The sequence below is a fragment of the Mizuhopecten yessoensis genome, unplaced genomic scaffold (genome assembly GCF_002113885.1).
Source record: "Mizuhopecten yessoensis strain PY_sf001 unplaced genomic scaffold, ASM211388v2 scaffold716197, whole genome shotgun sequence".
Classification (NCBI taxonomy): Eukaryota; Metazoa; Mollusca; class Bivalvia; order Pectinida; family Pectinidae; genus Mizuhopecten; species Mizuhopecten yessoensis.
Window position 1 is genome coordinate 49,535 of NW_018479996.1, and position 26,127 is coordinate 75,661.

At 35.3% G+C, this 26,127-nt stretch overlaps 1 protein-coding gene across 11 annotated transcripts in view; it reads right to left on the reverse strand.

The window, feature by feature from the left end:
- Positions 1-26,127, reverse strand: part of LOC110442051 (neurexin-2-like) — a 244,323-nt gene that overhangs the window by 15,112 nt on the left and 203,084 nt on the right. For 10 of the 11 annotated variants that reach the window (XM_021485465.1, XM_021485470.1, XM_021485469.1 and 7 more), the window contains 5 exons: positions 20,684-21,442; positions 20,284-20,304; positions 5,208-5,327; positions 4,085-4,266; positions 3,289-3,460 (listed from right to left, as the gene is read on the reverse strand). In XM_021485465.1, coding sequence (XP_021341140.1) covers positions 3,289-3,460; positions 4,085-4,266; positions 5,208-5,327; positions 20,284-20,304; positions 20,684-21,442 — 1,254 coding nt within the window. The remainder of the gene's footprint in view (positions 1-3,288; positions 3,461-4,084; positions 4,267-5,207; positions 5,328-20,283; positions 20,305-20,683; positions 21,443-26,127) is intronic. The other variant, XM_021485468.1, reaches the window with a different exon arrangement.

The window sequence follows — 26,127 nt, forward strand, 5'->3', positions numbered from 1 at the left end:
ACTATTTTTGTTGACCTTTGTCCATGGAAGGTCCCTGCAAAATTTCATTGAAATTGGTTCAGGGGTTTTGGAGAAGAAGTCGAAAATGTAAATTGTTTACGGACGCACGACAGACGACGACGGACAAAAGGCGATCGCAATATAGGTCACTTGAGACTTTGTCTCAGGTGACCTAAAAATTCCCAATGAAGATTTCATTGCTTGTCTTTCTAATTGATTTAAAATCAGATACAAATTTAAGGTTTCCAGGGGAGCTAACTCTTCACAATATTATGAGTGTGTAATTACTATGAGAATGATTTAAAGTGGATCCTGATTTTAACAGCTGACAACAATACATAAACAATTTTATCAATTCCTGATTTTGAAAATGTTTGACAATGTATTACCAAAAAATTAAATATAATAAAATATAAATAATAATAATAGTCACCATAGCAACAAATCCAATCAGTGACTTTCTCTCTGAATATATTTTAAATAAGACTGGTTAAAGAATTATGACGTTATGTTGGTTTTAAGTCAAATGAAGGATTCACTTTAAATCATTCTTCAAAATATTCTGAAAGATAATCTTTAACACATCATCAGTGTGTCTGACTTGCTCATAACATGGTCATCCATTTGTCCGACTCTGTCCGATTCCTCTCTCTGTCTCTCTCTCTCCCTCTTGGTACTGTGACTACACATTACATCATGCATTTAATCTGATTAAATGAATTTAAAATTTATAACAGTCACTTGAAAATAAACTATAGTAAAGAGGCTGATTAACTTTATATGGTGAAACACAAAAAAATATTATAAATGGATATTCTTTCATCAATTTTTTGTAAATTAATGATTTTAACTAAAATATTCCAGCTATGTTTGTGAAAATACATATTTTTTGACATTAGTCTAACTTTCTGATCTATGGCAAACACGCCTCTTCTTTTTTTTTATTGGTCAATTTTGATGAAAAATATCATTATTATTGAAAATATTATAATTACTTTATCAAAGAATCTTCTATTCAGCATAAAATAAATGTGAAAAACAATGTACATTTTTTTCAATCAATTATGACTTCATCATGCACACATGAAAACCACTATCCACAATAGGTTTTGATAAGATAGTATATAATCTTTTCATTAAATCTCAATAAATATATGATGTAAAATACGGTCCAGTCGGCAGCCATATCGCTTTTTTTTCTAAAATTGGATTTATTTTCATATTTTCTTCTGCATATAGATGACCTTTCAGAACAGAAACACAATATTAACAACAATTTAGCAACTTTTATCTAAAAAACTATGTACACAAGTGTAAATCAAAATGTTTAACGACAATTTCTTCTTACACTTCATAACTTTGATTAATTTGCCAATTAATTGCTCAGACAAGGCAAAATAAGAAAAAAATGAAAATTCCTTCAATAAATTTGAAATGGTCTATAATCCCAATATCACAGATTAGGGTTCATCATTTTCAAATAAATATATAAAATAATAATCTATATTGTAACAATTACCTGAAAGGAGGTAATAGGATTAATATTCAGCACCTTAAGGAACTTCTTTCTGATTTATAAAATATTTCTCTTTCAAGATTATGAAAAAGGGATTTAATTCGGGAATATATCATTGATACAAGTTAGTTTTTGCAGAAATATCAAATAATAAATTTTGGATGTGAAAATTCATTAAATCCTAGTTCTTTGTGCTGTTGTGCATGTCTGTGAATGATTAACTAGACCAATTTGTCCCCAGCTACAGAGATCGTAATCTGGTTACCACAAATCTTCACAAGCAATTACCAGCTCGGACGACCAAAAATACAAATTTCTCTTTTATCAGAAATCATACAGCAAACTGATATTTTCTCTGACAAATTACATAATAAATTTAGTTTTTATTAACAATTTTTTTGAAACTGTCATCACCATATTTTTTAAAGAAGAACTAAAAGAAAGTATTAAATCCGGTAATCTGATATTCCCTGTTCTTTTTGATGATCTAAGAAATGCTATTACTTCCATCCATACACCTTCTGGATACAAATTATAACACCATATTGTCAAAATATCTTGTAATTTTTCTCCTCAATGTTAAATATTCTGGTGAATTATTCATAATGAATTTTTTTTTTTTTTTTTTTTTGCATTTTGATGCAGAAAGTCAAAAATAACATAATAACCTTTTTATATATATGTCATTGGTTTGAATTTCTTGAGGGAAGAAATCTTAACGGTACCATATAGAGATATTTACTGTCTGCCCGCATCTCTCTCTCGCCTCTCAAACCAACGCACTCAGGAAATCACTATCAGAAGATCAATAAGAAAAGGCTTCCAGCAGGATGTGAACATTGTTGGAAAAACGGCCCGACCACTGAAAGGTTGTGTGCCATTTTGCACACAATTTGTCTTAAAGTGTTAGAGATGCACTTTTACTTTATTCAATAAATATCCACAATATAAGACAAATAGGTCCCCTGTGGATAACTTAGCTCCACAAAAAATCTAACGTGGAATAGCTATAATCTCGAAATCTTAAAACCCATGTATCAATATATTTTTTATCAGCGGAAGGAAAAAAATATACATGGAGGAGTATTAACTTTATTTTCTGAATTTTACCATCAAATGGTGCCTAAGAATGCAATAGAAAATGTTAGAATAAGTCTTTTAACAAAAAATTCACTGAGCTCAAAATAATATCCAGTTTAAATGCAACCTTTTTTTTTCTTTGAACGATTGTGAAGTAGTTGTAATGTAATTCATAAAATTTCACTTCAATTATGTAAATCAGTTTTGTAAAATTACATGATTATATTTTTTCCCCCAGCTCAATGTAATAATCAAGTTTTGTAAATTTGAGCTCAGTTCACAAAGGTTTAGCAGAAACTGCCATTCTATGTACACAGCAATCAACATTCTCTCCATAATTCCCGGTTTGCAGAGGAAAAAAATAGTAAGTATTAATATGTATGTTACAATGACAATGAATACATATATGCTTCTCCATTCATAGGAGACTTCCTTCCATCGTTGTATTCTACAATGTCATCATTACCATGCCATAGCCTTAGTGACTATGTACAATTTCAAAAATCTTCAGGAATTTCCTTTTTTTTCTTTTAAATTATTTGGGATGTTTTCTTAGGGGATCTTGATTGTTTATAACATTTTGAAAGAGACAGCGGTTCTATACGATAATTTGTCTTGTAATGTTTGAAAGCAGACCATTACTTCATATCACCCCCAATACAAGGCCTAGATATCATGTGATATATTTTTACCTGTCGGGTTTTTATGCACAATAGGCCCTTCGTTGATCTGTAGGGTAGCGTTGGCTCCTGATCGTGTGAATCGAATCACATGGTAATTTCCGTTGTTGTGTTTCCGCAGTAACTGTCCCAGAGGATGGTTATCAGTCCCCATGTTGTACACCACAAATACGTTTCCGTCAACCTACAAAAGCCGTAATGATCGGTAAAAAAATAAACAACCACAAAGAAGCAAGACAACTCTCCCTCTTTTTCATATATCTATACATTACAGTACACATGACAACAAAATGGTTGACCTATGAGGTTGAACTTTGGTGGCGTGTGGGTATATTCTTAGAGCAACATACTAAATTAGTTGTTGAAAAACACCAATTAAATTTGAACATACAACTGGACTGAATTTTGAAATTGAAAGAAACTGGATCTAGCAGAAATGGCTGATATCTCCTCTATTTTTTATCTTGACAATCAACTATTTTTATTCTTCGACTTATAAACAATATATCACATTATATTAACAATGCTGGCTCACATATTATAGAGTATCTCACTTCTTGTGTCGTTTTTCAACATCATATTTCCTGTTTTGGAAGCATTTTTGGATATCTGAAGCATTACATTAAACATTATATCAGACCTCGAGTCCAACAATAATTCACCATATTGAGTTAACAAACCATCACATCCTTATTGTTAGGGCACTCGAGGTACACAAATAACTTGAGATGTCGACTTAAAATGCACTAAACTGACATTAATCTCCACAATAAATAAGAGAGCATGGATTATGACATAGCTGTGTTACCAGTTGAACTTCGATGTAGTCTTCGTTAGTGATGCTCTCCACACGGACCAATAATGCGTTTCGCTGCATGGTGCGGAACCCTAGGGCCATCTGGTCGTACTTGGTGTTGGTGCGCTTGCTTTCAGGGTAGTTGTAGATTAGTATTCCTGGCGTGCCCAGACCGAATGTGTAGGAAACACTCGCTGTTGCAAATAAAAGTTGAACAGTTACCAAAACATCAGTCAATCTATTTCTGTTGTAAGTAAAAGTCAAAGTTGGCAAATCATGACAAATTCAAACTCAATTTAATAATATTCCAATATTTTTTACAACTGTGTTAAGTTTTTACCAGACATTATTGGTAAAAAAAAATAAAAAAATAAAAAAAATAATAATAAGAGAACAGTCACAAGCAGAAACAAACAACCTTTTTTGCGATCAAATGAATTTGAAATCACTAAACCAGTGTCACTATTTGATCTGTGAAAAATCTTTACCAAACCTGGTATGTCCTTGACATTAACTAGGTATAACATTATCTTGACATTAACTAGGTATGACATGTCCTTGACATTGCCTGGCGATGACATATCCTTGACATTAACTAGGTACAACATGATCTTGATATTGCCAAGGTATGACATGACCTTTACATTACCTATATATGAAATAAATTTGACATTACTTCAGTATTTTATGACCTAGATATTACTAAGGTATAACCTTAACATAACCTAAGCATAATATGACCTTGACACTGCCTAGGTATCACATGATCTTAACATTACCTTAATTTGACATGACCTTGACATTACTTAGTTATGATATGACCTTGATATGACGTAGGTATGGCATGACCTTGACATTACCTAGGTATGATAGGACCTTGATATGACATAGTTATGACATGACCTTGACATTACTTAATTATGATATGACCTTGATATGACGTAGTTATGACATGACCTTGACATTACTTAGTTATGATAGGACCTTGATATGACGTAGTTATGACATGACCTTGACATTACCTAGGTAGGATATAGGACCTTGACATTTCCTAGTTATAACATGACTTTGACGTTAAATAAGTAAGACATGACCTAAATACCACCTGAGTATGACATTGACCTATCTAACCTACCATCTGTACACATAGGACCCGTGTAGGAGGTCATGTCACAGTCACATGTGTAGGAGTTCCACTGCTGCACACACCGACCCTCATTCAGACATGCATACTGGTGGCAGTTGTTGCTTGGCCCTGGAACAAAGAAGATGGTTAGACATTCTACCTAAACATAAATCGTGTGAATATTTCAACAAGGCAGACAATGAAGGAGACATGAAAGACATGTGCATTAAAAAAAATCGAAAAGAAAAAAAAATCACCAATACATTGAAATTAACAACAGGTAGTTAATGAAGATATGTATTATCAGCACAAGTCAATGTCACAAGGTGTCTAGCCAAACGTCACATCTGTCTGATCTATACATTAGTCAAACTTCATAAGGCAACATGTTATATACAACAACTAATATACTGTTACAATAATGAAATGATGGTATTATTTGAATGAAGAGAAAAGCGAAGGTGATAAACGTTATGGTGCATTGTTGATCTCGAATTATATCTAGAGGTCATTGTTAAAACAAATCTGGGTACAAACACACACAGCAGGTGAGGAAATAAGAAATGATGGTGTTTGTGCAAAAATGGTCGAGATCATCCTAAATTTGTCCTAAAAAGTTCAGTGATTGAGGAGCTTCAAGATCAGCTGATTGAGTTTCATAGTTTGTTTATGTACTTATCTACCAATATGAATAATAAATTTCAAAATGGTTTTACCAAGCCTTAAGTTGACAATGGTTTAGTTCTTCAAAGAATGAATGTTTTTATTCAAATCTGAAGAGAATATCACAGTAAAATATGCTTTAACAAGCTCGATATAACAGGATAGAGACCTCTAATGATTGCTATTGTTGGTCTGCCGAGCCTTTAGCTCGTGTATGGCGTCTATCAGTTCACGTCCATACATCACATTTGTCACACAGACAGTTGGCCAATCAGAATGATAAATTATCGCAAGTACTGTTAAGTAAATATTTTTGTCGCTATACAACAGAACATTTTTATTAGATTTGACGATTCCAGAAAAACAATTACATTGTCTGTCAATCACATGACAACTGTCTGTGTCGCGTCTGAGTTTTCGTGTACAGACATTGCGCACAGCTTACACTGTTGATTACTGTGAGAATGATTGTGGCTGTAATTGTTCCCTCATCAATAAGAACAAAAGTGGACATTCCGCAGTAGACAATAGATGATGTGGCCAAGTCCTAGTTAATGCTTCCCCTTATATGGTCGGAGCTGTTTGACCATTACCATTTCCTTAACAACCATATACAACCTAATGAGTTTTACCAGTTCAGCATGGTCTGTTTGCTTTCCCTTACTTAGTCAGAATGTTTGACCCTTAATAATTCCATTACCAAACCGACAAGACGGGAATGGTCTGATCAGATTTTTTTTCGTTGTCTGATCTAGTAACAAGACATTTTCCAGACATGGATAAGTAAAATTAATTTACTTTTGTCTAGAACACTGATGGCTTTCATTCATTCATTCAACAGTAATTGTACTATTACCCAATGGAGCAATGCTTCGATGATAGTGCTTTAATCACATTCTCTAGAAGGATTTAACAAATGTTTACCAGACACGGACAAGAATTGTATAAGTATGTCCAGCTAATACTACTTCCTACAAGGATTTACTTTTTTCGCCTTTGACATTTCCGTAATGGTAGAATCCCACTGTTGAAGCCGCATTAAGGAAAGCATGTCCTATTTATCCCTGTCTGACATAAGAGACTGGGAGGGGGTGTTGGAGGTGACAATTCTATGTAACAATCCTGTTATCACTCATCCTTAGTATAGCAGTCTCTCCTTATACACCAAAAATACTGTAACCCTCCTTCCCCTACCACAAATAAAACAATCCCTTTCTCTTATATCATAGCAACCACAAGTACAATTAATAGTTACTTCTGTCCTATACCACATATCCAGCAGTATATCTATCTTTACCACAAGTACAGTAATTCCCCCTTCCGATACCACAAACATTGTCGTTCCTCTTTTCAACACCCCAAATACAATAATCCCTTCCTCCTTATCAGAAATATTACAAATACAGACTCTCCTTCCCGTTCTATTTAATAGAGTATTTCACTAGAAATAGCTACGAAAGAATGTTGAACCACCATCCCCAGTGGTACAAGATCACAACTGATTCTGACGTAAGAAAGCCATCCAGTAAAGTTCAAGGTTGTTTGCAATTTAAACTTTGTGACGATACTAATTGAAGAGTAAAGAAAACGTGACCTGTATAATGATACGTTTGTGTAATGACCTTACTTCACTACTTTAGTGATGAATCTGAAGAGTTAAAACCAGTAACAAATTACGTATAATTGGAAGGAATAACGGAGACAAATTTAAATTCCGTCAACATAAATCTCCAATCCAATACAGCAGTGAAGTTCAGATCAACTACATGCAAAGTGCCCATGTTAGTTTTGCAACTTACAAATCACTTAAAAACAAATTTAATTTAGAAAACAATTGAAATCTACGTGGATGAGGTTGTATATTTCCATTAGCAAATAACCTTTGTCTTCATCACCCACGAGAACAGAAGAAAACAGGGGAAAGGTCGGAGAAGGTCGTCAGCAATAGTCCAATACAAAATGTCACTGTCACATGTTTATCAGGGGAGTTACAGGCGTGGCCACTGATGGAGTATTGGCCACGATAGAACCTAAAACTTGCTTCACATTGTATTTCTACAGAACAATACCAGGTTAAAGAATAATGGCCATCAACAATTGGGCAAAATGTTTTTCTTGTCTGATATATCGTCAGCTGTATTTTGTTAAATCTAAATATCTTTCTGGTACCATACTTCTATTAACAAATACTTTTGTAATTTGAACAAACATGTAATGACTAATGATAAACACACTTATCTGTAATTCTTTATACATCTATAATTATTTTTATGTTTTTTAAACTGCTGTTCTCTATTAATACAAGATTTTTCCGAACTAACATATTTGATTAATATTGTAAAAACATGTAATAGAATTATTTTTCATTTTTTCAACATTGGCTATTTAGGCACGATATGTTGCAACAGCGTAGCACAATCAATGTTAAGATTTTGCTGTACAATTTGCTGACTTTGGCAACTGAAAGCATACCAAAACACATCACTCTGGCCAATGTACAGCACTATGAAAAACTACCAATGTACGTGTCTAAGTTGGAACAGAGTATCAAAAACCATATTAGCGAAACCATGAACAGCTGAATTAGGGTTAGTAAGACTTGTTAATACTGACAAATATACTAACTATTTATAAAGGCAACATTAACAATTACTAAAAAACCCACTAGTAATGTTAGTTTCAGGGAGTGACCTAGCTGATACAGTAAACAAATTTACCTCTTACGGCACATGTCATGCATAAACTTGGTCTAAATAAAATGTTTATATGTTGTCTGTTTAATTATGTAGCAAGTTAGCCTGTACTTCAGAACTGAACTCTACACTCCTCGCAAGTTCCGTGACAGAGATAAGATGAAGAAATAACGGAAGCAGACGGTCGGGACGGGATCAGGGCGGGATCGAAAGGTGTCGGAAATACAAGTCAATACATGTTGGATTCTCTCCAAACTTCTCGGCTCCGAGCGATCAGTAACAAAGAGGACACCTCGAGGATTACAGATAACTGCTACAGCTCCACCACCGTATCTATGGTGACAGAGGAAAATCACAGACACACAAGGTGTAGGAAACTTACTCACAGGAAATTCTCTCAAAAGTGTAGATATAGTAGCTTGAATATTTCTTTAACTTCAATCAGGGAATATTATTAGTGAAGTACATAATAAATGACAAATATCATCTGTATTTATTTTTACCAATACACAATTTGTAACTGTACAGTACCTGGTAAGTATTTTCCAATCCTGTAACCAGTATGTAAATGAAAGTATGTCTTTGCTCTTAAACATCAAAACAGAACTCACTGAGTCATACCACAATGATCAGGAATGAGTTATTCATGGCAAATAAATTATATGAGTTACAACGATTCTCTTTACAGAGAGCTAGCCTTAGTAAATCAAATTTGCGTGACATCCTTAAATAATTTTCCTTTTGGTCAAGATGACAAATGAAAAGTAACGGGAACCAAGTGGGAGAATGCATTAGCACCAATCTAAAGGCAATTGATCCAATAAAGAATAATTGAGAATAATACTGGATACAGGAAGCCGCCCAATAGAAAAACTATTTTCTTAAGCAATGATTTGTTGATCAATGAGAAAAAGACACAAGAAATATTTTTTTGTCAGCAAACAGAAACCCAAGTATTAGTAACTGTATTCTACAACTGTGTCTTTCAGCTAGTCTACCAACAACCTTTAAAGTGTTGCTCAATCGTTTATGTGGAACTTAAAATCTAGTAAGAGTCTGGGCTCCTGGCAAAGCTTGATTGTGATTTAAAAAAGGCAATAGACATAGTATGTACCAGTACAATCAGATTTAATTATACGAGTATAGGGCCTTAATAGCTAGCTTACCTTGAATTCTATTTTCAATTCAAAAACCTGTTAATTACTGTACATATTGGCAAAAGAATACAAAAACATATATTCTGTGAACATGTTACAAGAGCAAAGTTCTCAGGGGTGGGGTTGGACCCTAGAGCCAACCCTTGTACGTATGTAGCATGGTTTTGTGTGTCTCTTCATAGCCAGCAATTGTTTATATGGTTATGAGGTTGGTATTTCTATACTGTTTCCTTGTTAAGACTCAAGGATCAAGTCCTCAGAGACTGAGGGGGACCCAGAGGCCAAATCCTGTTAACATGGATTTCTAAGTTTGAATGTGGTAATATTATATGGTGGGGATCTTAACATAATCCTAAGTAGTAAAGATTTGCACCCGAAGTTCCTCTATTGGGGTCCACTTCTCTTAGACTCTAGGAGTCGCATACACAAAATATTATTATTTTGCCCTAATTATGTTTCAAACCAGACATGGTTATAATTTGTTGTAGCTGTTAGGAGGAGATTTTGAGGCAGAAATACCTTCCTCCTTAATTTGGCACTGGGGGACATACAAACTTCACTTATACAGTCACTCCATTCATTTCTCAGACTAAATATGGTATTCATGCATTCCTATAGGATGCATAGCCTCCCCCCCCCCCCCACCCCTTGCTATTCCCTTGCCATTCAGATCCCCCCTCCATGGTTACAACTTTCATTTATAGAACACGTAATTTCCTTGTCTTATTAATGTTAAATGCTAAAAACATTTTGGCTAAAATCAAGTCTTTCTGGAGAAGTAGCTTTTGAAAGTTAAGAAGGTGAAGGTGAGAGCTAAAACAGAAAAGTTACTAAAACATATGTAAGGGAACAAATTTAATGGTTTACTAAGGGTTTTAATTTGTAAGTTCACGAAAAAAGTAAGTTATATGAGGAGATAACCTTTACCAAGAAAATAAGCTAATTACAGATGTGTACTCTGATGAAACATTTTGTTTTGCGTGTACTTGTATAGGAGATGTTTATCAGTCTGTGTTAAGCGAGTTGATTGGGACGGACATAGTCTATCCATGTTTTATAGATTGGCTAGTTTGGCATTACACACCAAATGACCAGGCCAATTACACAGTGCAGGTAGGCTGTAGTACTCCTAACCTCATTTCTATCTTTGTGTACACTCTATACAGTTCTTCATTACCGTGAGGGATACAGCTTATAGATGATTATATCAGATAAGAAAAGGTATGGGGTCACCTGCCCGACCACATTGTTTTTCTCCAGGTACTCCGGTTTCCCCTGCGCACTAACATCTGGGCCAACATGAGTGATTAGTATAAGTTGTAAAAACTTATTTTATAATTCAAGTAAAATACATAAAGTTTATATCTATATTACACATTGTATTTCAATGATATTTTCTGTACTTTAGGCTGCATCAAATAACTCAATTAATACAACCATGGTCTATAAGGTAGCAGTACAGGTGATGACATCTTGATGAAGATGTATCACACAAACTGTTTTACTATGACTCTAGGGAGAAAACTTAAGTCAATGATTCGCTTATCATGCCTTATGTCTCCCACCCCTGACAGTGGCAGTTCTTTTTACATTAGCAGCCCATTTTTTAACAGTCTGGTTATATACATATTCAATCTGCAAGGCCCACAATACACCAATAGCACTTGGTGCTGACCTTTTTACATTAGCAGCCCATTTTTGAACAGTCTGGTTATATACATATTCAATCTGCCAGGCCCACAATACACCAATAGCACTTGGTGCTGACCTTTTTACACAAAAGTACATATTTACAAAATTCAGGAAGTACAGTTTCTATCTCAATTGCCAGATGTATAACCCACACTTCACACATATAATAAGCAGTAGTCTGTATCTGTGTCACAAAAAAACCTCCATGTTCTTTTAAATTTTTAATTGCATGTCTCTATGTTGTGTTCTTATGTTTCTTTGCTGCATTTAAAATGTCATTATTTGAAAATAATCCTTTTCTACTTTTTTATAACGAAGATTACTTATTGAATTGACTGTAACTCTGCTTTTGCCCTGACTTGGCTGCCTAGATAGTTAGTCCTTGATCAGCTATATGTGTGTTAGTCTGAAAGCTAATTAAATACCCCTGCAGACTATCTCCTAAGATTGGCAGTTTACAAAACTTCTTCAGAGAATTTCCACACTTTACCAATATTGTTGTCTAGAAATTGCAAATGAAGCATCAGAATGAGAGCACAACTGATGGGCTGGAATTAAGTCTTCTGGAAAAAACCCACACTGAACATTGAAAGATGAATATACTAACAAGGGAAGTAACTCTAAACCAGAAAAGCTCCTCTGCATGGTTGCTACATCTTCTACCTATTATAAGGGTGCATGTATCAAATGAAAAACCGCTCTGAGTGGAATCCTTCTTCACAATTATAAGTTATGTACTTTAAGTACCCCTTTTCCTTAAGTCTCTGAGATTATTTTGTTTTGAATAAAAAATGCACTCTCTTACACATGGTCATCGTGCTAGTTTACAATGCAGGAATATATGCCAGGGTAGTCAATAAATTTAATATAGTCTAACAATAGTACTATACTCTTTAGGGCCACAGTATGTGAACTTTTTTCCAAGTACACCCCAGTGTCTACGATTAGTGACAGGTTGGCCTAGAATCTATACATAGTTGTAAAATTTGAAACCATTGAAATCGGCACCAGATCTAGATTTATTCTTTGTAGGTATATCCACATCAGCTATATATCTGGTAACTTCTGGTGTGACTTGTTCTCCGTTCCTCCTATACTATGTACACACTGACTGTACCACAGTTGTTTTACGGTCATTTATCACTTAAGTCTTACCTTTAGTACAGCATTCTGCTATATAGTTTCCCAGTTCATAGAATATGACACAATTATATTGCCAATAAAAGTCTTGTCTGGAATATATACGTACAAAACCCCCAGAAATATCGCATACTGTAACACTCCAAAATAGGTGGAGCTATTTTAAGTTTGTTGATATACATTTTAAATATGTCACTTTGACCTTTAAGGTATATATCACAACTATAATCTGGGAGTGGTATTGTGGTTATATTTTTTCTTTAACTTGCTGAAACCCACTTCTTGAAATTTTTAACCTTTAACCTATTTGGTACTTCTCAAAATATCAAATTAGAGACCATCAAATAAAATGCTAACACCTGTTAAATTGATATCCATCTTCTCCAACCGAAAGGAGGCTCCTGGGTTATAAACAAGATATTTTGAACTGTTACAATCAATGATCATACCAGTTAAGAATTAATATTTTCGAAATGCAAAATCACTTTGGTTACCTGTTCCTAGCAAGATATATCCCAGCTTGTTTTATTTCATTTTAATCATCTTCGCTAGCCAAGTGTTTGCTTGGTATACACTCCACTTATCCTTGGCAGATATAGCCGCCTTCAAATTTTCGTGCGGTGCCAATTGCTCGCATCCAATTAAATTACGTCTTACATATAGCGCTGTTGACGAAGGAAAACAGTAATAGCGACGCCCTGTACGGAAGCACGTTGTTGTTTATGTCAGAGTATTTTGACCAAAAAAAATAGGCGCACAATCTTTTGGGAAACTTCTGTTAAATCAGTTGGTGGAAGGAAATCGTTGACTACGTGCCACGTGTAAATGATGATCTGGGAAAATATGTGTGCTGCCTTTGGATTGTTTCCATATTGCTCTGTCATTTATACTCCGCCTCGACATACACGTGCTTATGTCAACACGCCGATGGAGTGTGTATGTAACGGTCATTCTGATTGGTTAAAAATGTATTGGGAGAAGAACGATAATTCGGTATATCGCTAGGTGGCAGTGGAGGGAATTATGAAAACACGGCTATATCCGCCAAGGTTAAGTGGAGTGTATACGAAGCGAACACTTGGCTAGCGAAGATGCATTTTAATATGTACTAGTCCGAAAATCCGAAAAATGTTCTGATAAAAATTGTGATCCAAACATAATCAAGGACAGAAAATTCTATATGAATCCAAAAGGAAAAGATTATCCACCAACACATTTTATTACTGCTTCATTCTCAAGACAATATGTCACTGGCTTTTATGGGAAATATTTTTACATATGATGATGTTGTTTGAAACTGGATAGCTTAGAAAACCTGGGCCTGAATACACCTCTCCAAACATAAAATCACTGTGATAAATCTAATCAAAAAGATAAAAAAAAAGTGTTGAAAAACCCCTCAGACTTTGTGGAATGAAATTGTGTTGATGCTATAAGCAAAGTTCTGTAAGCACTTCAAGCAGAAGTTGGTCAGAAAGGTGCAAATTAATTAAACTAGGCTCTCACAGACTACTTCTAGAAGGTAACGAGATCTTCAGCTGCGTAATTAGTACATCTGTTCTACTTTGTACGGAACAGAACAATAATTCTGTGATGGAAATAACATCGTACAGAGGACGAAAAAAGACCATTTATCTCGGGACGACTGTTTGCATCCTGTTTGGTCTGGGTAGACTTGTTGGAACATACCCACTTGGGCCGCTACGTCTGATATACGGCTGATATACGAGGGCTTGCATCTATACCTCTCGTGTCCTGCCCCAATCAATACCACTTGAGAATAAACGCTGCGGCTCTAAATAAGACAACAGAATTAATGTGGAAAAGTTCAATTTCTGTTCCCCTTGTGTATACACAGGCATTCATTAGCTGGTCCAATACATTCATTAGACAATGAGGTGCCAGTATTTACTCGCCAGATGCAAAACACCAGACATCACAGCGATACAACTACAATTCCATCAACACCATCCAATCGTACATTTTTTTTGTGGAAATGTTATCTATTCAGAAAAGTGCTCCTCTTGCAGCCGTTTTTGTCAACATTCTATACACAAATCTTAGCCTTAGAAACATTGAGACATCATTCCGTCTCTGTTGACAATTCATTTATCACATCTTAACTTCTTTGTTATTGTCTAAATTCTATCTTGGTACTCAGAACTACCCAATATCTTGTTTTCTGATATACTTAGTGCCAGACTGTTAAGTTTCACGAATGTTAACTTAAAATCCTTAGTTTAAGTTTTCCATTGGAAAGCATTAATTGCTAAAGTTAAGAAAATTACCTCCAATGAACATTTTTCCATAATTCAAAAATTGTTTTCCTATTGAAATAATTCAGCAATTTCCTTAAGTTAGGCCCTTTTTTTTTTTTTTTTTTTTTTTTTTTTTTTTTAATGTTTATGAAACTCGGGCCAATGTTATTGTAGGAAGACAATATATTCCATGTAAGACACCAGTTGGGGTATTAGTTCAAAAGAAGATATTCCACACCTGCAGGTGGATTAACGATTCAGAGTTAAATATAAACTTTATTTATTTTACAACAATTATGAAACAAGTTATGTCAACTTATATTAATCACTCTTGTTGGTCCGGATGTAAGCACGTGGGGGGTCTTAGTGTGGAAGAAAATCAGAGTACCCGGAGAAAACCCACATGATCGGACAGGTGACTCAATACCTTTTCAAGTCCGATCGGGGAATCGAACCCCGGCTGCCTTGGTGAAAGGCAAGAGCACTATCCACTGCACCAGCCGACCACCCAGAGTTAAATATGAGGTGAAATCTCCCAGACAAAATGAAGATAAATTTATCCATAAGAACAGCGATGACAAAGATACCTGTTCAATTATTCTTTAATTTATATGCAAACATATAACACTGAATTTGAAATCGACAACCTAAACTTCCTCCAAAGACTTAAAAATAAACATTTTACAATTATTTCAGATCCTATAAATTGGAGCCCTGACACAAGTTGCCCATGGCAACATAACCTGAAACTACTAGCAGTACCAGTCCTAACACTGACAAGAGCTGCAGACCTCACACCTGACTGGAGCTGGTTCTCTGCCACTACTTATTGTTGTTATACTGAGCTTAGCAAATAGCGTCAAAATTTTAGTGTTTTCATGTTAAAGACAAGTTCTGTCAAGTTTTTTCTGGATGCCTAAAAATAATGCTATCTAATTTTTCCCTGCAATTCCTCTCTCCAAATTTTACATTAGCAATTTCGCCCAAAATTGATATAAGGATATTCCCTAAATATTAATACAAAGGTTCATATAATTAGAAGAACTTTTATATCATTTCCTTCCATCTATAGGTTATATCTCCCATTTATTGCCTATTCCCTTCGTTTTAGGATTGTATATTGAATTCGGCATTGGCACTGTCGTCATGTTTACCAGTCAAATACCAATGACATATATACCGGTAACCGGCAATAGCCTTTTGTTGTCGTCCTCCTTATTATATAAACAAAAGACACACCAGCAATGTTGGCAGAAGGCTGTTCTATTTATTAGGATTATCGATTAATTATTTCTGATTTGAATTTTGCTATTCTTAGATTTGCAGAGGTGTTTTTTTTTTCATTTAAATATTCAAAGTCAAAACGAAAATGTCAGGATTGAACTGTTTTCAGATGGCAATCATTGACAATAAGAGTGGCACCAATTCATTACGGAGTGCACTTCCTCCGGTAATACAGCTACCGTTTATACTGCAATGCTAAATGTCTTTTTTTATAAACTGTGTCACTCATCATACAGGAACCACATTATTTGTTGTAAACTGGTTTCTGGGGGCTAAACAAAAACATCAAACAACACTAGAAGAAACAACTATTGATTTTTTCCTAAAACTGACATCTCTAATGAGCATTTGTGATTGAATTACCTGTTTTCTTCATAAATGGGGTGATAAATTGATGTCAAAAAATGTTGTTGAAAGAAGACTGCATTTCAAGATCTGATCAAAAAGACGGTAATCGGTTGACCTTGAACATTTAACCTGATAATGAAGCTGTGTGGCTGTCATCAAATGTGCAACTCATCAATCATGTCACAGCCACTAAAACCTGGCAAGGAGACGAATATTCTGTGTAAAAATACTCTCGTTTATGGCATTCAATGACTTTTGTCAATTCTTGATCCTTTCAGGTTTATTAACAAATTGAATTTTTCAATCTTGAGTTGTTTTGTTTTCTTAATCTTTCGATTAGAATGTTTGGCATCTGAGTCTAAAATATTTCTTCATTAGATTACTGCAATGTTTGTTCTCTATTATAAACAAAACCCAGGCCTCAGTGTGGAAGCCATCATAAACTGACGGACAATTTTCAGTTCAGATCTGTGCAAGCATAGTCTTGCACCCAATTTTACTCCGGCCTCTGGTTAGATGTTTCAAAATACATATTATAAATAATAAATATTTTAAACACTCCCACACTTCCAATAAGGCAATGTAATTTTAGATAAAAATATCTTACAATAGTGTTTTCAATTTTCCATTTATATTGTTTCCTTTTATGCATAAAAGAAATCTTTCTAGATTTTATCAGACATTAACACTAATGAAAAACTATATTGAATCTTGTATAAATCGATACAGACATATATATCATGACCTTTATAAACCTACGTCTTACACAAGTCAAAAGAAACATTTTTTTTTGTATAGTCTGGTCAAAACAGAACACTTTGTTTATACAGTACCACTGAAATAAATCTACTGCTTTCAGCCTCCTTATTCAGATAGTTTATATATTGCCTGTTAAATGTTCGGAAGAGTCTCAAAAACATTTCAACAGGTAAAGACAGATAGTTTGGCAAAACAAAACAAAAACTTCTTTTAAGACCTAGACAGTCCAAAAGGAAGGTGGCAACACTAGGTAAAATCAATATCACCTGACCTTGGAACTAGTTGATAAGCCCGCCATTCTGCAACAGTCTCTGTAAATGTCAGATCCAAATTTATATGTCAAGAGAAATTCCATTTCACCAAAGTGGTGCCAGCTATGTCCAACTCTCTGACGGGGTGGTGTAATATCCTGTTGCCAAAGTCATCTATGGTCTAGCAGGCCTGCATCATTTGTCTTATTCTACTGTTAAAACTTGAACTGGACTCAGAGTCGACTAACCTACATACAGCTTGACCCACATTGGTCTCCAGGACTTAGGGAACACATCCGTCTATATAGAGCTAGGTGGACATAATAGTCTATAAAGGACCTGGGGATATAAAAGGGTCAAGGCATGTTGGACAATCTAGACGCCAGGCATGGGAGAAACACTAGGCTCAAGAACTTTGAGAAACACTAAGCTCTTGGCATGGGAGAAACACTAATAAGCTCTAGGCATGGGAGAAACACTAAGGCTCAAGAATTAAGAGAAACACTAAGCTCTAGACATGGGAACAACACTAGGCTCTAGGCATGGGAAAAACACTAGGGCTCAAGAACTGGGAGAAACACTAAGCTCTAGGCATAAGAGAAACACTAAGGCTCAGGAATTGAGAAAAACACTTGGCTCTACGCATGGGAGAAACAATAAGGCTCAAGAATTGAGAGAATCACTTAACAGGCTAGGCATGGGTTAAACACTAAGCTCTAGTTAGGCTTGGGAGAAACACTAATAAGTTCTAGGCATGGGAGAAACACTAAGCTCTAGGCATGGGAGAAACACTAATAAGCTCTAGGCATGGGAGAAACACTAAGGCTCAAGAATTAAGATAAACACTAAGCTTCATAGGCATGGGAAAAAACACTAGGATTTAGGCATGGGAAAAACACCAGGCTCTAGAACTGGGAGAAACACTTAGCTCTATATATATAGGCATGAGAGAAACACTAAGGCTCAAGAACTGGGTGAAACACTAAGTTGTAGGCATGAGAGAAACACTATAAGATCTAGGCATGGGAGAAACACTAAGGCTCAAGAATTGAGAAAAACATTAAGCTCTAGGCATGGGAGAAACACTAAGGCTCAAGAATTGAGAGAAAAATTAAGCTGTAGGCATGGGAGAAACACTAAGATCTAGCCATGGGAGAAACACCAAGCTCTAGGTACAGTATGGTATACGCTAGTCTCTAGCCATTGGGGACATAAGGTTCAAAACGATGGAGAAAGGCAACAGGCATGGAAAAATCTCAAGAAACTTTAGGCTCTAGGTGTCAAGAAATAGGAGAAGCACTAAGCGGTAGACACAGTAGGCTTTAGGCATTTTGAACAAACGTTACATGTATAGTACAAACACTATAGGCCCAAGGCATGGGGCACACTGGTCTCAAGATGTTTGGGACATCCTAGTCTTTAAAGGATCAGGGACAGACCAGACTTAAATTTAGGCGTGTGGGCATATAGACACAGGATTCAAGGACATATACTGGGCTCAATACATTGGAAACAACACACAAAGCTTAATAAGAGTCGTACACTCTTCTTATTATATTCAAAACACCAAACTTCAACCATTGATTGCAATTGAAAAGAAATACACTCTGCCTCTGAATGGAAACTTGCACAACCTGTAACTTTGCCTTTTGCCTTAGATATTGAAGCTTTACCAGGACATGAGACTGGTATCAAAACATTGCACAAACATGTTAGGATCAGGATAATCGTCTGAGTATCACCGATTCTTAAATTAGTAATCAAAGAAATGAATGTATTTTGATTCAAACATCAATTTAAAGAAACGAAATGAATAGAATGTATGAGCAGATTTGGCAGACATCAGGGCATCATCTTATTCCTGCAGAGTTATAAGAGTACAAAGATGACATTAAGCAGGTTCACCGAGATTGTTATAAATTATGTACACCCCACTGTGTAGCCAGCAAACCTAGCGGCCAAACACATGCGCCGTGTGATGTATAATTGAATTCAGTTCTCATTTAAACATTAAATGAAATTTTATAAAATTTTCTTTTTTTATATCCTTGTTTGAGATGAGGGCATAAAACAGTAATGAGATTTCTTTTTGAATTTGTTCAATGAAAAATGTTCTTTGAAACGAAAAACAAAAAGAGAAGACACTGTAAGAGAAATGTTGCCGTGCAAGGCAGTATTTTTATAAATATAATTGTTCCTGAATTGGATTTGGATAAGTCAGTTTGCATGATTCCACATTCAAACAACTGTGAAGAAATCAAATCTGTTATAATATTGTGCTGAAAATTGTGTTTAGATTAGTGTTTGATCAAATTTGAAGATTTCCTAGGAAAGGGAGATAAATCTGAAACAGAAACTGTGTGACCATAGCTATATAGGCATGCAGAAAAAGAGTCATGTTTAACATATATATATTGTTATATATAATATTACATGTGTAAGCTATAATCATTATCTACAATATAATAATGATACATATCTTATGATACACACAATACTGAAAATGATATGAGTTTGCAGGTGTATATATATATGAAAGATGTAGAAAAAAGCAGAAATCTCTAATTTTACCTACAACTCATAGTGAAAATTAACAATGTGTATGATAAGAAAGTTCCAACAGTTTAAAGGTTAAGAATGTTAGTTTCTTTTTTACACAAACCAGAGGTGTAATTAACCAAATACAAGCATACTAGGCCTATTAGTATAACTCAGTACTGCCTCTCAGTGCAGATTGATGCAGGCAGAAATTTCACACGGCCGAGAGAGAAAAGATGATGAGAGCAGTCTAGGAGAGCACACATCTAATTGCTCATACTTGTTCTACTTATTATACTTACTATCAATTAGCGCCTTTAAGCCTAAGCGTTTTGGAAATCAAAATACAAATTTTTAGAATTTCACTAATTTATGTATTTGAAGGTAGTTTATAGAAATAGAAAGTCAAGAGATGGAGAAGGAAGCTACAGATGTAACAGTCAAGCATCAATGATATATATGGTATAATCTACTCTCCTACTTTATAAACATAGTACTGGGTTTTTTCTTTGATATTTTTCATAATTTCAACTCTAAGTAAAAATTCTATATGCAAATACTTTCATTAAGAAGTGAACTATATCATGAACTATGGGTGCTTATAATTTCTCTAAGGAAAATACAAAGGCTAACTTGTTTCCTTAACGAATATTCAGTATTCTAATGAAGACTACAGTTCCGTCAAACAGACATGGTACCTACCTTGACAACCCCTGGCGATGGAAGAAAACACCTTGATGGAGTCGTTGAGAATGTCTGGGCGTGGTCCGTTGAGATCTAGAGAGGCAAGGCAGCCCTGGAACCCATGTCGAGAGGAGATCAGTTTGGGGAGGGAGTTGTACATGGTCTTGCTGACTCCACCCACATACAGCATACCCTCTAGGTTGAAGTGTAGAGTGTCTGATCCATGCATGTTTTCCACAGTCGGGTGTTGGTCATCCACACGAATTGTCTGTTTGTCCATCACTGGACGCAATAGACGTACATCATGCCACTCATTGTCGCTGAGACGGTTGATGGTGTTGACGACGACTCGTTTAGCTCCAGCTCCCGTGTTGTAGACGTAGTGAAGGTAACCTCCCTGCAATTCAAAAGCTAGAAAGTCTTGTCCTCGCCCACCGTTGTACATGATCAAACCATCTGGCTCTGTCGTCTTAAACTTGAAATATACAGAAAATTCAAGATAGGCACTTAGTTTTTCAAGTTGAGCGTACGCTTCTTTAGACTTAAAGGTCACAGGGTTCATGAGCATCGGTTCATCAGTGAGAAAGCGAGCTGTGGTCTCAATGTTTTGGATGTCCTGTGATTTCGCCATCTCAAAGAAGTGGTGTCCATTAAAGATGAACTGTTGCATGGATCCTACAAAGCCACTATACTGTCGGAGTCTATTGTCATCCTGGACCATACGACCCACTTCCATACGCCGAAGATTCAACTCTCGAGCATTCCTTGGGAGAGAATCTGAAGGATTTCAAGAGAAAGTATGTCAAATGCATTTACAGGCAGTAATGAAGGTAAAAAAAACTTTCATTTTTAAAATATTTTTACTATACTGATCTTATATAGTTAGAAAAAAACTGATAAAGATTATAAAAATGGAAACATGTCAAAAGTTAAGGTCAAGTATTCGACATCTTTTCCTTCAGAGGTCTTTAACTGATGTTTTAAAATATTGTTGCCACCTTAACCAAAATTAATCCTTGTTCAAGAAAAGTGGTAAAATAAGTCATCAAGTAATCAATTAAATTTTATTTTTGATTCTGATTTAGTAGATCCAACACCTGATACAACAAAAGTATAAAATTCTGCTTTAACTTCTGACTACATTATAATACACATTTTGCCATTAAAATCTTTGAATCAAATCAACTTTAATAATTTTTCTTGTTTTTGTTTATAGCCATGAAATTTGAAAATAAAACGAAAATAAGAAAAAATTATCATTTTTTTGAGTTTTTATTTTTTCTTGCATTCTGAAGATAAAATTAAGATTAAAATGCCATACCATATATACATGACTTATTTATAAAAAGATCAGCGTTGTCTTTCAAATCTCAAGCAAATTTTAAAATGTGAGGGAAAAACTCTCAATTTGACTTGACATAAAAACATCATTGAGTATGTATTTGTACGCAATTATCTCACCACCCTATGACGATCCACATATACAGTTGATCACAAACTAAATGGATGCAAATTCGAAATCTCAGAAGAAATAACTTCACAATGCATTTTTCATGACAATGGAACCTTTCATACCTTCAGATAGCAGCTTGTCAGATTTTAGAGACTAATATCACTTTGTTTGCCTATTTTTGGCTCGTTGTCAAGGTGGGAGTCCAGGGGATGTGTGGGCAGATAACACCCCATGCCAAGGTCAGAAGCAAGGTCAAACACAATTATACCTTTGTTTGTCAATGGTGTTGAACTGGCCAGTGATTATAGACAGTAAAATCTCACAGACAAGGTGAATGTACCATGTCAATAAGGATATAAAATTGTAGTGTACATGTACTTCTATGTCTAAGATATTCCACACGAACACAAGTTATTATACAACCAAAGCTGGTAATGGTACAGTATGGGCAGAAGAAAAGACAGAAGCTACCATGCACACCAACAACAATTGATTAAAGTATGTACATTTTTATGTTCCAGCGTTTTTCTTCTTACATATTTGGCATAGTGCAATGCCTACCTAGATATTTCTACTTACCTCCCTTCTACATACTTCATATCCTCTTAACTCCTTCACCCCTGAAGACACATTTGAAATCTTCCAATTCCAAGGTTGGAATAGTTCATCATCAAATTTCAGGGGTGAATGAGTTAAAACACATTAATTCTCATTGAGCCAAACAAAACTGTTTTTTTTTTTTTTTTGCTTTACCAAAAATGTATAGGTTCAAATGTTAAAGCAGAGATGATAAGTCCTCAACATTTGTCTTTTAATTAACAACTAGTTGTAAAGATTAATGCTATAGTCAGAAGTCCTGAAACATACAAAATTGATTCAACTGGCCGTAAGTGTGTGCACATTTTGAAATTACAAGATACACATTTCCCTATGCTAGCATTATTATGACCATGAAGAAACATGAAGAACTAAAACCAGGCTTTTCTGTGAAAGGCAAATTTAGTTCTTAAAACTTTTTCCCTTTTTCCTTAAAACAAGAGGCCCAATGGGCCTGCATCGCTCACCTGGTATAACACTCACACTTGTAACCTTAAAAGTGATCTAAAATAAAGCTACAGGCTAAATATCAGTATTTATGATTAAAATTCGTACAAAAGACCCTGTTATTTTTTTTCTAAACATTTCACCCCTGTGATTGAAAGGTGAACAAAGTCATCATGTTGAACACATTGTATACGCTTTCATCTCAGGATGCAACTTGCAAAGTATAAACATCCTGGGACCCATGGTTATTCATAAGAGGTTGTTTAAAGATTTTAAACAAATTTGATCCCTGTGAACTTGAATATAAGTCAAAGTCATTCACTTTAACAAACATAGTAGTCCTTGATCCCAGCATATGCTGCTAACTAAATATCAACATCCTGAGCCTTTTGGTTATAGAACAAGTTGTTAAAATATTTTAAACATATTTGCTCCTTGTTGCCTGGAAGATGATTCAAGGTCATACATTTAAACAAACTTGGTAGCCCTTGATCCTAGTATGCTACTGACTAAATATCATCACCCAGGGCATTTTGGTTATTGAGAAGAAGTTGTTTAAAGTTTTTAACATATTTGACCCCTGTGACCTTGAAAATGGGTGGTCATTCATTTGAACAAACTTGGGAGCCCTTCACCCTAGCATGCTACTGACCAAATATCATCTCCCTGGGCAGTTTGGTTATTGAGAAGAAGTTGTTTAAAGATTTTAACATATTTGACCCCTGTGACCTTAAAAATAGATGAAGGTCATTTATTTGAACAAACTTGGCAGCCCTCCATCCCAGTTTGCTTCTGGTCAAATATCATCACCCTAGGCCTTCCGGTTATTAAGAAGAAGTCGTGCCAGTTGAGCTAAAAAGCATGTGAATGAAACTTGGACGACTAAATTATATTTGCTCCTTGTGACCTTGAATATGATTCAAGGTCATACATTTAAACAAACTTGGTAGCCCTTGATCCTAGTATGCTACTGACTAAATATCATCACCCAGGGCATTTTGGTTATTGAGAAGAAGTTGTTTAAAGATTTTAACATATTTGACCCCTGTGACCTTGAAAAAAGATGAAGGTCATTTATTTGAACAAACTTGGCAGCCCTCCATCCCAGTTTGCTTCTGGCCAAATATCATCACCCTGGGCATGTTGGTTATTCAGAAGAAGTTGTTTAAAGTTTTTAACATATTTGACCCCTGTGACCTTAAAAATAGATGAAGGTCATTTATTTGAACAAACTTGGCAGCCCTCCATCCCAGTTTGCTTCTGGCCAAATATCATCACCCAGGGCATTTTGGTTATTGAGAAGAAGGTGTTTAAAGTTTTTAACATATTTGACCCCTGTGACCTTGAAAATGGGTGAAGGTCATTCATTTGAACAAACTTTGTAGCCCTTGATCTCAGCATGTTACTGGCCAAATATCATCACCCAGGGCATTTTGGTTATTGAGAAGAAATTGTTTTAAGATTTTAACATATTTGACCCCTGTGACCTTAAAAATAGATGAAGGTCATTTATTTGAACAAACTTGGCAGCCCTCCATCCCAGTTTGCTTCTGGCCAAATATCATCACCCAGGGCATTTTGGTTATTGAGAAGAAATTGTTTTAAGATTTTAACATATTTGACCCCTGTGACCTTGAAAAAAGATGAAGGTCATTTATTTGAACAAACTTTGTAGCCCTTCAGCTCCGCTAGCTACTGGCCAAATATCATCTCCCTGGGCAGTTTGGTTATTGAGAAGAAGTTGTTTAAAGTTTTTAACATATTTGACCCCTGTGACCTTAAAAATAGATGAAGGTCATTTATTTGAACAAACTTGGCAGCCCTCCATCCCAGTTTGCTTCTGGTCAAATATCATCACCCTAGGCCTTTCGGTTATTAAGAAGAAGTCGTGCCAGGTGAGCTAAAAAGCATGTGAATGAAACTTGGACGACTAAATTATTAGTGTGGACTGTAACCGTGTGGACTGTAGCCTTAAGCTTGTCTTGTCATGATTAAATGAAGTGTGGCAGTTTAATGTAGAGTTCAGGTGTATCGTTGACATATCTGTTGCAGGGTGATATGATTGTGGTAGGGTGATATATGACTGATGTAGGGTGATATGACTGATGTAGGGTGATATGTCTCATAAAGGGTGACATTGAGTAGTATAGGGTGTTATGTCTAGTGTTGGGTGATATGGCTGGTGCAGTCTGAGCTAGGATGACATTCTGTTGTAGGGTGATATGATTGAGGTAGGGTGATATGACTGATGTAGTGTGATATGATTGAGGTAGGGTGATATGACTAATGTAGGGTGATATGACTGATGTAGGGTGATATGATTGATATAGGGTAATATATGGCTTATAAAGAGTGACAGTGAATATTAGGATGTTATGTCTGATGTAAGGTGATATGTCTAATAAAGGGTGACATTCTGTTGAAGGGCGATAAGTCTGATGTAGGGTAACATTCTGTTGAAGGGTGATATGTCTGATGTAGGGTGATATGTCTCATAAAGGGTGACATTCTATTGAAATGTGATAAGTCTGATGTAGGGTGACATTATGTTGAAGGGTGATATGTCTGATGTAGGGTGATATGTCACATAAAGGGTGACATTCTGTTGAAGGGTGATAAGTCTGATGTTGGGAGTTTTTGATATATTATTTAAAATTCACTGGGGAAATTACATCTCCTTATCACCCAAGTAGATTTTACTAGCAGTTCCAGTAATACAACCATTTATAAGGTATTTATCCTGAACAACTATTTGGTGCTAATCAAAAACTGTTACAAATTCTTTAAACAAACTTTTATAAAAATAAATGTTCAGGAGCAATGGATTTGAGACATTTGTTTAAGTGTTGAAGGAATTGAAAGCTTTAAAATTCTGAATTTTCTTTTTTACGACATTGCGCATGAACATCCATTCCTGGACAATCATCCGATTAACAGCTGTTTCAACACTAACAATCTTCCTGCC